Source organism: Photinus pyralis, unplaced genomic scaffold, assembly GCF_008802855.1.
Source record: "Photinus pyralis isolate 1611_PpyrPB1 unplaced genomic scaffold, Ppyr1.3 Ppyr1.4_LG1, whole genome shotgun sequence".
NCBI classification, from domain to species: Eukaryota; Metazoa; Arthropoda; class Insecta; order Coleoptera; family Lampyridae; genus Photinus; species Photinus pyralis.
This window is the reverse complement of record NW_022170249.1, coordinates 33,370,211-33,383,341: the sequence shown is the minus strand read 5'-3', so window position 1 is coordinate 33,383,341 and position 13,131 is coordinate 33,370,211. Positions and strand designations below refer to the sequence as shown.

Genomic DNA, 13,131 nt, shown 5'->3' with positions numbered 1-13,131 from the left:
GCATAAAAATGATACGTTTGTCACAATTAAAACTTTGAATATTAGTACCAGGTGGGGAAGTCTTTCGTTAGTTACGTCACAGATATAATAATCAAAGTTACAGAGGGAGTTTACACTTAAGTTCAAAACAGAAAGCACGAATATTTCATGTTGATTTTGATATAAAGAGGCGACAAACTTTATGGATAAGAACGCAATTAATTTAATAGCGATATAGCTAAGCAAAATACACAAATTTTCCACAATCGATTCTTCTGTTGGGTGATGGTGGAGTCTGAAACATATCAAAATAATATCAATATCGGTAAATGTTTTAATTGCTAATTTGACAGTGTTTTATCACTAGTGAAATAGATCAGACTGTATTTTATTGTAAGTAATTCTTAATTGTAAAGCGTGAGTTAGTGAGCAACCAAAGAAAAACTTCATAAAAATAAGATTTATGCCTTACGTGTAATATATGTACAAATATAATTTAAAAGGGTTGTTTTCTCTCTTTTCATCGGGTTGGATATACTAATGCTGTGTTTTTTAACCGACCCGTGTAGGGGCGGGAAAGTATACCCCTACCGCAGAGGGCACTGCGTGTCGTACGAAGTGACTAAACAACAAGTCATAATCTACTCATCTCGTCGTTGGACACAGCTTGTATAAAATGAGAGTAAAATTAAATAATAAATTGGTAATGGTTTATTTAAGCGAAATGTAGGTACCTACGGGGCTTGTATAGGACTAGATTAACTTGTGAAATTGGACAATCATATTACAGGATTAATGTATTTAATTTCTCGTTATTCTGTTAAATCAAGTTCCATTTATTAAGCATTGTATATGTGTGCTCATATTTAATTTAGAGATTACAATAAAATAAGTAGGCACCAAATTTTGAGACATTGCTTAATGTAAGAGCTTCTTCAATTCCCTAAAATCCGATTTAAAACTTTAATGTCTACTGCTTTAGACACCTATCTAATTTTAATAAAACTCACCTCGTCCATTATCCATGTCTGCTTGAAAATAGAAATACTTTATTAGGTAATGTTTCTTATTTTAAAAACGTTCAATAATGCACAACAACATTTAACATTACCTACTTATTTAAAACACATAATTATTTACAGTTACTCTAACTCTGAACATACAAATCTCCCATGATACTACAACTTAACAGCAAATCTCCTATGTTCAATTCCCAAATATATGTCAAATACCCCTTAAGATATGCAACCAATCTTACCTACCTTGATCTTTTTCAAATGTTTTTCAATAAACGTTAATATCTGAATTATTTATTTAAATAAGATTATTAATTATAAAGTCACTAGATATAGAAAGTACCGCAATCATCCGCCATTTTTGGGCAAATTTGCTGCCAACTTAAAAAAATTGACAAATAAAATCTGAATAGCTGTCATTTTTTATAACCTAACTTCATAGTACTGTCATGTTTTATAAAAATATATACAGATATCTCCAAACAGGTGGAACAATCCCTAACATTAAAGTTACTAGAATCTGGTAACTTCCGCCATTTTTGGGCAAAAATCATGCGTTCTCTCTCTAACACACGAGCCCAATGGATTGCGGTACTTTCTATATTTAGTGACTTTAATTAATTATAGTCTTAATAAAATGTATTTTTTCTCATTTGTAAGATGAAACTTCTCTTAAAATTTTGTAAAAATCCGGTCACAAATAAGAAAATTAGCGTTGCACATTTGACGTACTACTTCATCTTAGTTTACGAAAAGAATCTCATCCTAAAATTTTAGAAGAATTGGTTTACAAATAACGAATTTGCGGGTCTGGGCATGAGCAATTATTGTTTTACGTGTTTATAGTTGAATCGGATTGCGCAAGCGCAAAACAAATTTTTTGATTCATTATTAGTGTACCACTATTCGAGGTGTCTACATACAAAAATCCTCTAAATATCTTACCAAATAAAAATATTGGATTGCACACAGACACACAGACTGACAGACGGATACAGACAGATAGACAGACAGACAGCAATACAACATTATAAATCATCATCTCGAGGAAAGTGTAAAATGATGGTACATGAACAAAATTGATTTTTGACGATCACTTTTTTTCGTAAGCGGCACAGAAAAAATTCCTTTCTTGGTGCAAGCATAACGACCCAATAGCGAGAAAAGTAGAAAATAGCTCTTAAGATAAAGAAGTAGTAGCCACCGAACGGCTGTAGGGACGGACAGACAGAGGGACGGACAAAGTGCCCACAATAGCGCATTTTTTTTTAATTTTTGTAGAAATGCGTTAAAATGGAAATTTTACAGATACATTTCATTATTCACAGGATTTATTAGGTGCAAATTCTTTCAATCAGCATAATTAACACCAGCATTAACAGGTATAAATTGTGCACAACTCTTGTGCATTTTTTAACATCCGAAATAGCTTAGTAAATGGTTGGGTTATAAGGTAGTAGCATTGAGTAATACGGTAGTAGCATTGAGTAATTAATCCTTCACTCAACGGTAGTAGCATGCTCTATTTAGCGATATTTAGCCGGTACTTACCTTGGAAAGTGCGGAAGTTTAACATGATCTAGGGCAATGAAAGTGGAATTATAAACTTTAGAGTTAAGTACACAAGCTACAATTATAGGATTCTCATCTTGGTCGTTTAAAAAGTGCAGAACATACAAGTCACATTACATTTTCTGTTGGGTCTACAGTAGAGTTTTGAGAACTGTCCTTACTAATAGGGTAGTAAAGCATCGTTTTTCGCTTGACGTAACCAGTACCAGGAATTTTTAAATCACAATGTACCAGAGAACCAGGCGATATGGTGTCCAAGAGGACTGAAGTCGTTGTAGTTAGAGAGAATCTTCCGCTGGGCAGTCTACTTGTACTCCACTCAACGGCATCTAGATATTTCCTGTAAATAGGGCGGGTTTGACCACAATAACCGATCATCAACATATATACCTGTCGTGATATTCATCCTTAACATCCTTGAAAATGATAAGCTTGGGTTCAGGATAGACTTCTGAAGCAGTGCACGTGAAGTTTATTTGCTTATTACTAAAACCGCTATGAGACAATTCCAGAGAAGTTTCGGGAACTAAAAGGAATAAAAAGATATCATTGTTGACAACAGAATCACTCACCAAAAACAATCATATTCTTCAGACTGAAATCTTCATCAGTAAATGTGGACACGGTGCATTTGTATTCACCGGCCAACTCGGTTGTAGGGTTAATAATATTCATTGATCTGTACATCATTTTTGGATCGTTTGATGATACATAGTCGAGATTAAGTTTGCCTTTCATTACGCCTAATGCTTGCGGTTCTTTTGGAGGTATCCATTGGTAAACAACGGCGTCGTTTAGGAACCATTTAACAACCAGTCCGGCATCATCTGGACGCAGCGAGTAATTGCACTCTAGTATAATGGAGTGCTCTGAGTCATTTTGTACGGCTGATGGAACTTTTATGTAGTTTATTTGAACTGCTCTTATTGCTTGAGGAACTGTAGTAGAAAGAGTTTATTAAACATTGTAGTTTGTTCAGTTTCAAAAATTGCAGTTTTAATGTAGAACGGACAAAGGAAATTGCCAGGATTGCATACAATTTTTGCACATTGTAGCGAATATACAGTGATATTCATGTAGAAGTAGACATAGGGATTTCTTATAGGAATTTCCTATGTCTACTTTTACAGGATAAAAAGTCTTCTAAAGGATGCCTGACTTTATGCAACCAAAATAACTACCTACAACAAATGAAGATCTACCATTCATATTAATTAATTTGAATATTATCGCTTTGACTTCCGTATTCTAATTTTCGTTCGTGTGCGATATTAAATTTACGTTACAATATATCTCGAATAATTCGTTTTTTTTCCATTTTTTTTTAAACAAACAAATTCGTTATTTGGCAAGTCATTAGTCATAAGATCACCAACTACCATATTTCGTTCGATAATACTTACGTATCCTTCGAGTATGACATACCGTACTATTGTTGACAAAATCGGATAGAAAAAGAGATTATCTTCCAGATCAAATGTTTCCTACCCTCAGTTTATTTGGAAAAAAACATATTTAGATGTTGTACCATGTATACAGTATACATATCCTGTAGGAACTTCTAAAATACTCACAGTTAACTTTTTTGGACAATTTTTCTGCTCAATTTCTACCAGTAAGCAAGGATAACTTGCGAGATTGAATATTTTATATTCAAGGTTCAGTGGAAACTGATCGATTAAACTAAATTAAAAATAAATGTTTAATGAAATAAAAGATTAACTAAGCAACTGAATAAAGTGTATAGAGCAATGCTCTGCTTATAATCTACGATCAAAGTGCTCATTGGAGCTTGATTACTTGATATGCTCGAAGTGTAAATTATAAATAGGGCGATCCTCTTTAACATGTCTCTACACGTATATAAACTAATTGTGTTTTCATTTTAAATGATACTGGTCATAAAAAGGAGAATTTCATACTTACGCATTATGAAACAATATATCAATAAACGTCTCCACATTTTGGAAGTTATGGAGAATAAACTATTACGTTAGATTATGAATTATTTTACTAAGTGTTGCACATATTCTGTTTAATTTTACTGGAAAATGTGCATAGGTAGTTATTACCTACATACACATTTATTAAAACTTCGACGTTTACTGAAAGAAGCGTTATATGGTAATGAGCCCGCTCTTACTGGTTCCATCAAATCGAAAGAAAGGTGGCAGCACCTGTTACTTCATTCATAATTCATGTTGCAATTTGTAACGTTTGCTTGTTCTTATAATTACTATGCCTACCTTCTCTAGCTATATAATACAATTTTCTAATTATTTGTTTCTATTGTTCATTTGTTGAAATAGCAATCGTCATTAGTTACCTCGATCCTTACATCCTTACTTACATTTTGACACATTTTATTAACTTTAAATAAACATTATCCGACATTGTAATAAATGTATTTATTTGCTCAAAGTTGAACAAACGCGCTTAGAAAGTAATGAGCAGAAGATTTGCATTTATCTACATTGTATTGTAGCGGGGATCACAGACATCGGGGCGCCAGCAGAGCAGGTTCCATGAAGTCGATGAAAGGTTAGTCAACGGCAATAAGGAATGAAAGTGAAGGCAAGACATTATTTCCCTGAAATATGAGACACATTCTACAGTTTTCGAGAATGTACTTGATTTTTTGTAGAAACTTTCTATTCGTTATTGAAACGTACTAAAAGTAAGTTCCAATATTCATGATGCCGAAGTGACAAATAGTGAAGCGCTCGTATGTGATAAATTTACATGCTATAAATTGATGTACTACTGTACAAGACTTTTCTATATTAATTAATAATTAATATTACATAAATAAATCATGCATTTGAATTTACCTTACAGTACATTAACAATTTATTGTTGAATCTTTAAATAAGTCGTGTTTTGCCCTAGACTTTAAAGCTGCTTTTCCTAGAACTGGTCTGTCTCGCCTAAAAGTTAAGGGGTGAATATTGTGGGGGCTTCTAAACGGTTCCTAGTCAATCCTCATCTCCAAACTGTTTCGTCTACTTCCTTATGCTCTAAAGGGTACCCTAAAACGGGAAGATCCGAATGATTTGAAAGGACCTAAAAGATCTTCTTAAAGTTCCTTCAAAGCTCTGAAAAAAACTGTAAAAAATATTTAACAAAACTCATGAATATTGGTGATCACTTTTAGAGATTCTAAAACCTAATACTTTTCAAGAAATCCAAAGATTTTTCCTTAAACATTCGTTGAAAGACCCTTGGACACTCTTGCAGTCATTTTGAGATTGATATTTATACCTATTGGAAATCTCTGGAACCATGGCAAGCGTTTTGTAAGAACTTTCAAGGGCTCTAAAAACCTTTGGGGCCGTTTGACAACCTTTGGGAATCCCTTTGAAATTTTGTTTATTGGTTGTTTGATTGGTATTTGTGGCGTGGACTTACACCATATAGTACATGGACTGCTATTACCCCTATGCTTTCAATACAAAAGGGTGGTCACGGATAGAGGGCACTGTAGTCGTGGGTATGTGAATCTCAGGGTAAACTAAAGTCGTATGAACACCACACGGATCGCGTAAAGAGTAGTTTTTATAGTAACCACATAGTACAGGAAGCTTTAAATATCCTTGATTATCTTCTACACGTCCACTAATAACAATAGGTTTGCTTTTTTGGCATATCTAGGCGATTAATTCATTGACGTTTGTTAATTTATAGGTTGACATTCTCAAATCGTGTCTATTCGGACAACTTCGGACAGACTCGTTTACCCTGAAACTCACATACCCAGGCGATGTCCTTGACCATATTTTCGTTACAATTAGCAGTCCATGTACTATATGGTCTAAGGGCGTGGATTATCAGACTAGATCTTCTTAATGCAACTTTAACGTTTCAAATTGTTAGAGCAAAATTGACACGGTGCGCGATGTTGCGGCGGAGGGCGTTGCACAGCTACCTCTTTTTGTTACCTGCTTGTACCCCAACTAATTTTTTTTGTTTTCCGACTTGCTTAAAACCTGTATTTGCTATCATGTTTTGTGTATTGGCTTTATATTTATTATGCTTTCTTATCAATAAATTGCACTAAAGTATCTTAACCATGAACAACAGTTTCGCTATTGCTTATTCGAGATTATTGACGATTAAAATAACTTATTCAAAATAAATTATACCTACTATTTACGCCATCATAATGCTTCATTTTGCGTTCCTTCTCGTAAATGCACGTTATGAAGTGCCATGAATGCGAATCAAGCAAAAGCTCTATGATGTCGGTTGGTATGTCTGTCTGTCTGTACTCTCATGTTGGGCTAAACGGCTGAACCGATTGAAACCAAATTTGGTACACCTATTCTTAGACATAAAGGAAGAGCTGAACAGCTTTTGGGCAGAATTAAAATGCGCAAGTGTGTCAAACTAACAAAAATCTGTCAATTTTATTGCATATTACGGTTGAACTATTGCATCGTGCCAGTGGTAGCAGTGGTATCTGTGCTAGCAATTTTTTTAGTATTGTTGCAGTTGTTTGAAGGTTGGTTGCCTATTGCAATATTGTTACGTGAGGAAATACTTGCATTTAGACTGGAAATCGTACTGAACAGCCGTTATGCATACAGGCGTTGGTCTAGCCATTGATATACATTAACCCGGCGACCTGATCCTCCTAAAACGATCGTCCAAGTACTATACATTTAAGAACATACGAGTATATCACGTTCCTGTGACCGACCCTGTATAAAATATAGTTCAGTGGAACCCGCCGATAAGTTTGGTAGACTTTGGTAGGGGTTCCGGTACATAAAATTCAATTCAATTAATTATTATTACCTATAAAATAAATTGAAATGCATGTTGGACGTTTCCAAAAAATTCAAATTTCTATTTCTAATTTGAACTTGCATAATACTCCTACAGGTTACAAACCTCTGACTCGGTGGTACATATTTGGAGGGAATTTTTCATAACATAACCTCAATTATTTCTGTTTTGTATACCAAGAGAGTTATCATGCAATAAACATTCTGCATAAAGATTACTGTATCCGAGCCTTAAAGATGTCCTCGGAAAGTGATCTATTATCCTCAATTAACAGCTTGAGAACCGATACTTCTTGTAATGATTGGTAAGCCTATATTAATGTTCCATTTTATATGACCATGTACTTGACTAAATGAATCTAGCGGTACTTTTCAACTGTGTTTAAAACGACTGAGTAGCTGTACTCATTTGTTATGTGATGACTGCCACAAACTAAGTGGAAGCTGCCCAGTGTGTAACAGTAAACATCGGTCCAAGAACATAAAAAATTCTGAGGATATAAACACAATTTTATCTCATGTCAACAGTTTGTACCAATTTATTAACTCCATTCAAAATGGTAAGTAAGGGGCACATTTAAGAAAAGATTACTCTAGACTACAAGTTTTCATGTAGGTGGTACAACTAAAATTAGTTACCTGTTCATTTCGGACTCTTACAACTACAAGCGTCACCACAATGGGGAGACACAATTGCATAAATATTGTCGAGCAGGAAACATCGCTTCAGTGTCAACACTTGTTGAATCTGGAATGGACGTTAACGTACAAGATTTTGCATCTTGGACTCCATTAGTAATTTATTTATGTTGCCTATGTTGTCAAGTACAGATCTTTGATGTAGCATGAAGCGGTTTTAAACCAAAGAGTTGGTATTGTTAAATTACTTTTGGCCAATGGTGCGCTGGTTAATGTCCCCGGCTTGGATTATTTAACACCTCTTCATAGTGCTGTACTGGAAAAGAACGATGAGATCGCTAAGTTGCTTATACAACATGGTGCTAGATGTACAGCTTACAATAAAGATGGAAAAACACCTTTGTAGGTGAGTAATTAGTTTTCGTACCAATAACTGGCAGGATTGCAGAGATTTGTGCGACAGTGATGACATGAGAGATGCAATTTGTATGACAAATATGCTTCCTTCCATTGTGCGAACATATGTTATTCCCGAGTTGAGAATATTTTTGAATAATGTCAGTAAAGATATCTCGGATAGAATTGGACAATTGCCAGGTGTAACTTTAATGCAAAAGGCTCATTTACTGAACTTTTCAAATGTAAAATACTTTGTAATTGGCAACGACAAACCCAACTTAATGTATTTACAAGCTGCAATGCTTCAAGGGGCCATCATTTGCAGCATGGATTGTAAGTACTCGTAGCACCTTTAAAAAAATTAAACCAATCCTCTGATTACAGTTGTCGGCGATTTAATATCAAAACATTCTGCACTTAACCCAATGAACTACTTTGCAGATGTACCAAACTATGCAATATCAAAAGCTGGATTGAATTCCTTAAATAAGTTACCGAAATTATTTGATGGAATTCATTTTTATTTGGTCAACATATCAAAAAAGACTGTAAACGATATGGAGTATACTTCAGAAGATATTAAAACATTAATCTATCTAGGGGGAGGTAAAATAGATACACGTGCTCCTAGTGGATCCAACTACACTGTGTCTTATCCATATCACACTTGCAAAACTGAAAGTAATGCAACAGTTTCTTGCTACCTTATATATGATGAGGCAAAAAACCTTAAGAGGAAAACCTTTCCCGACCAAATTAAATATCAAACTGTACAGTGGCTGATTAATTCAATAAATAGTTTTAAGATATTACCATAATATGTATAGTGTTTTCTTTACTTTGACAGATTTCCGTTTGTTAATCTACTGAAGAAAATGCGACTTTCTATTTATTTGAATTGAACATTTGTAAATAACTAAATTTAAAACAGAAATACTCCCAAAGAGTATCCTATTTGGACTAATAATACATTATAAAGTAAGTTATTTTTTATTTCCAGAGTTGTAACAAATCATTTTTTTGAAGTTTGATCAAACCATGAGTAATTTTTGCTTTAAATCTTTTTCATAATTTAAAAATCGTTTAACACGTGTTTGATGTATTGCTTCATTTTTATATTAATATTATTTAAATAGAAAAAAAGGATTTAAACCTTGCTTTGAGTGACCAATTGTTTCGTAATGCACATAAATTATGGATCAGTAAATTTACTTATATTACCTTTTATTTGAATTTCAACAGAACATGGTTACTTTCGAGTTGTATACAGGGTGTCCCAGGAGGAATGGGCAATAGGTACTTTGGGAAATTGAAGTAGAGGTTATTTGAAGACAAAAAACGCTAATAAACTATTTTTATTCTCGACTGTTTTGAAGATATAGCCAACTATAGTCAGCTTAGGGTAACAATTGAGCAGCAATAAACAGTGGATCATTATACAAGTTAATTGCATAAATATAAATTATAAAATTACGCAAAACAAGAAGTGAGAGGTGAAGTGCGTTAACGTACAAAGTTATGAGTTTGAGGCCTTCATATTGCACTCACTTTGATTTAAATTTTAAAACAAATCAATTGTTACCGCATGCCAAATGCCAATTTGGAGTGCCGTCGCTCGCATTCCTTGGGATAGACATCACTGGCGAAGATGTCCATCCGCCGCCAGGATAGCAATCCCTAAGGACTTGCCGTGTGATACATCTAGATACTTGTAGTTAGGAACAGATACTTTTAAAGTGTCTAATATTGTACATACCTTTTTCCAAAGTATCTAGACATTGTAGATACATGGGATTTATTATACATGAATGGAATCAAACACACATGTAAAAAGAACAATTAAAACAGAAGCGTAAATTAACAGTGGCACTTTGGATATTAGCGTTGACGTGTATATTGGATGTAGGTATGTGAATCAGAGACATGGAGAGAGGAGATAACGCATGAAACTGCGCGAAGTTACAAAACAAGGGGGCTGCCATTTTGACACCCATTGAAGCGCGAAATTTGAACAGGACTATAAAGGTTTACTGACGCAACCCAGAGACATCTAACGCAATCTTCATACACTACACTCTATTCGGCAGCAGCTCCGTAGGAAGAAACTAATATCTCAATCCAAATGAACAAAAGAAAATGCCAGTGACGTTGACGTTACAAAATAAACACTTAAACCTCGAAAAAAGCTCTCCTAAACACGAACACACGCTAAAATAACACCACTATAAACACAACATGACAAAAAGGGTGTAAAAATGGCAGCGCCCATGAGGTCGCACCCTTTCTTGGATGCGCACTCGTCGATCACCGATCTCCTCTCTCCATGTCTCTGATGTGAATTCGCCTTTACTCAAGGCAGTACCATGACGGTAGTTTAGACACTAAAGAAAGTTGCTTGTTTCTCAACCACGGTCACGTCACAGTTCTGTGGTCAAGAATTAAGAAATGTCATGATCTAAGGAAATGTAAACCTCTTGCCAGGAAAGATTGCCGGTCACAGAACACTTGATTCCGGTCTACAATCTATGTTTTTCTAAAGATGTGATCGACTTCCAGGATAGTATCGTGTCAATGTTGAACAAAAAGACTTTTCGTTCAACATTGGCAGGATCCTATTCTGGAAGTCGCTCGCATCTTAAGACAATCATAGATTGTAGATCAACACAAGGTGTGCTGTGACCGGCAATCTTTCCTGGCGAGTTATATATATCTAGTTTGTGTTGTGTTTTGTGATCTAGTTTACTGCATCATTACTTTCACGATGGTTTATAAACATTGATAAAGCATTTGTTTATTCATGAAGAATGATAATGTGATAAGTGAGTGTTCTTTAAAGGTTGAACCAATACAGAAAATTCAAATAGATCTTAACCTGAAGATAAGTTCTGAAATTGTATGACTTTTTGATCTTTTTTTATTGTGATATACATCTAGAAGCGTGTGCCAAGCGTGTTACATTATTGCTTAGTCTCATTTGAACATTTTGCATAAATTCAATAGAGATTTTTAAAAATTTGATCTCTACAATGTTAGGGTTGGGTTCAAAAAGATGTTTGTCAAAATGGTTCTCGAATTTAACAAGATCTTGTTCAACATTGGATCCAACTCAGGAAGAATTATTAAACGAGATGTGCTTTCTTGTGGATGACAACGATAAAGTGATTGGTACAGCTACCAAAAAAGAATGCCACGCTGTAAAAGAAGACGGTAATGTCCTTCTACACAGAGCTTTTAGTGTCTTTTTGTTTGATAAAAAAGGAGATTTGTTGATGCAGAAACGAGCTGATACTAAAGTAAGTTTTTTCAGCGAGTTGCCTAGTAGCAGCATCATGACATTTCAGGTTACCTATCCCGGTTATTATTCAAATTCGTGTTGTAGCCATCCTCTAGCAAGTGTCGCTGGGGAGGATGACGTCAATGATGCTTTAGGAATTAAAAAAGCTGCTATACGACGGCTTAATTACGAACTGGGAATTCCCCGAGATCATTTACCATTGGATCGATTTGAATATCTTACACGAATAAAATATAAGGATCAGGGAGATGGTAAATGGGGGGAATACGAAATCGATTACATACTATTTTTCCAAGATGATGTTAAGCTAAATCCTAACCCAAACGAAGTATCAGCAATTGCTTATGTTCCTAAAAGTGAATTTAAGTCGTACTTGCATACGCTCGATGGTCCTTTGACTCCCTGGATGCAGCTAATAGTTAAAAAACGTTTGTCTGTTTGGTGGGATAATTTGCACGATTTAAGTAAATTTAAAGATCATAAGCAAATATTGGATCTGTCCTAATTATTATTATTATTAATCATGTGGCATTTTATTGTGGTCATAAGTAGAATTAAGACATAAATGGTTAGTTTACCTCTTTACGTGAATAGCAGGTAAGGAATTCACTTACCTATACAGGGTGTAGAATTAATATGGACAACCTTGGGGTATTAATGATAATTAAATATCTTAATATTTTCTTCTTTATTGAACTTACACTTCAAAATGCATTACACGAAGATGAAATTTTAAGCCCAATTTAATAGGGACAAAATATCGCCATACTCCGATTTTAACATTCCTATGTTGCATGTATTGGTTTCACATCCTTTAAGTGTATGTTCTGATCAATTTATTAAACTTGATTTCTAGTTTAAAAAATGGGAAAGGTTACCGATTCATACTGCATTATATACTCGTTTATACCTGGGTATTGTTACTCTCTGTGATGAAGAGGCATTGTTAAAGGTTAACAAAACATATATTTGTTTATATATTTTGATAAATGCATATTTATTTATTTAGTTTGGGGTTATGGAAAAGATTTGAAAAGTGTTATTTTTGTACATATTATCTCTGCATAGATGGTTTCTAATGGAATAAAAATTCAAAGCTAGTGGACATTTTGATTATATACTCGCTGCTGCCTCAAGCAAAAAGACCAGATGAAACGACTTCACCTTCCAATGCGAAAGTTTGAGATAATCTCGGAGATAATGGAGATGTTAATTAGGATGGTAGGGGCCCAAAGTAGCACCTTTGGATCATACGTTTTGCCAGCAAATGAATTGCATATTGTGCCTGAGAAAACATTAAATCGACAGCGGCTGAGTGGCTGTACTTCGGCAGGCTGTATTAGTCTACTAATTGTTGCTGTGAAAACGCTTTCGTAGTCATTGAATTGAAGGACAGTGCTCTGGTAAGTCGTGTATTGTACCTGTATTTTGTTGCTGTGTAAGC

General features: G+C 34.6%; 3 protein-coding genes and 1 long non-coding RNA gene across 11 annotated transcripts; 2 read left to right on the top strand and 2 right to left on the bottom strand.

Annotated features, from left to right (window-relative positions):
- Positions 1-41: 41 nt before the first annotated feature.
- Positions 42-4,709, bottom strand: LOC116177822. Of its 7 annotated transcripts, XR_004146765.1 has the most exons (7): positions 4,494-4,708; positions 3,140-3,505; positions 2,958-3,093; positions 2,673-2,907; positions 2,547-2,622; positions 990-1,007; positions 42-274 (listed from the first exon to the last, which is right to left on the bottom strand). XR_004146765.1 is itself a non-coding variant. In XM_031496949.1 (6 exons), exons 1-6 carry the CDS (start codon positions 4,528-4,530, stop codon positions 198-200), a joined length of 813 nt encoding a protein of 270 aa, XP_031352809.1. In that variant the 5' UTR covers positions 4,531-4,709; the 3' UTR covers positions 42-197. The 7 variants fall into 7 exon arrangements, 4 of the variants coding, with proteins under 4 accessions (XP_031352809.1, XP_031352817.1, XP_031352846.1 ...); XR_004146763.1 differs by lacking the exon at positions 990-1,007; XM_031496949.1 differs by lacking the exon at positions 2,547-2,622 and having other exon boundaries at positions 2,729-2,907; positions 4,494-4,709.
- A 2,787-nt stretch (positions 4,710-7,496) lies between these two features.
- LOC116158738 (BRCA1-associated RING domain protein 1-like) lies at positions 7,497-9,231 on the top strand. The gene is made up of 6 exons (XM_031471570.1): positions 7,497-7,659; positions 7,718-7,914; positions 7,971-8,149; positions 8,199-8,395; positions 8,442-8,725; positions 8,777-9,231. The coding sequence occupies exons 1-6, from the start codon at positions 7,592-7,594 to the stop codon at positions 9,208-9,210; spliced, it is 1,359 nt and encodes a 452-aa protein (XP_031327430.1). The 5' UTR covers positions 7,497-7,591; the 3' UTR covers positions 9,211-9,231.
- Positions 9,232-9,732: 501 nt separating this feature from the next.
- LOC116159622 lies at positions 9,733-10,398 on the bottom strand. The gene is made up of 2 exons (XR_004143017.1): positions 10,149-10,398; positions 9,733-10,093 (listed from the first exon to the last, which is right to left on the bottom strand). It is a non-coding gene; the product is annotated as an uncharacterized LOC116159622 (long non-coding RNA).
- Positions 10,399-11,105: 707 nt separating this feature from the next.
- LOC116173048 (isopentenyl-diphosphate Delta-isomerase 1-like) lies at positions 11,106-12,787 on the top strand. 2 transcript variants are annotated; one of them, XR_004145850.1, is made up of 3 exons: positions 11,106-11,685; positions 11,734-12,639; positions 12,697-12,787. XR_004145850.1 is itself a non-coding variant. In XM_031490337.1 (2 exons), the coding sequence occupies exons 1-2, from the start codon at positions 11,419-11,421 to the stop codon at positions 12,190-12,192; spliced, it is 726 nt and encodes a 241-aa protein (XP_031346197.1). In that variant the 5' UTR covers positions 11,106-11,418; the 3' UTR covers positions 12,193-12,787. The 2 variants fall into 2 exon arrangements, 1 of the variants encoding a protein (XP_031346197.1); XM_031490337.1 differs by having other exon boundaries at positions 11,734-12,787.
- Positions 12,788-13,131: the final 344 nt, after the last annotated feature.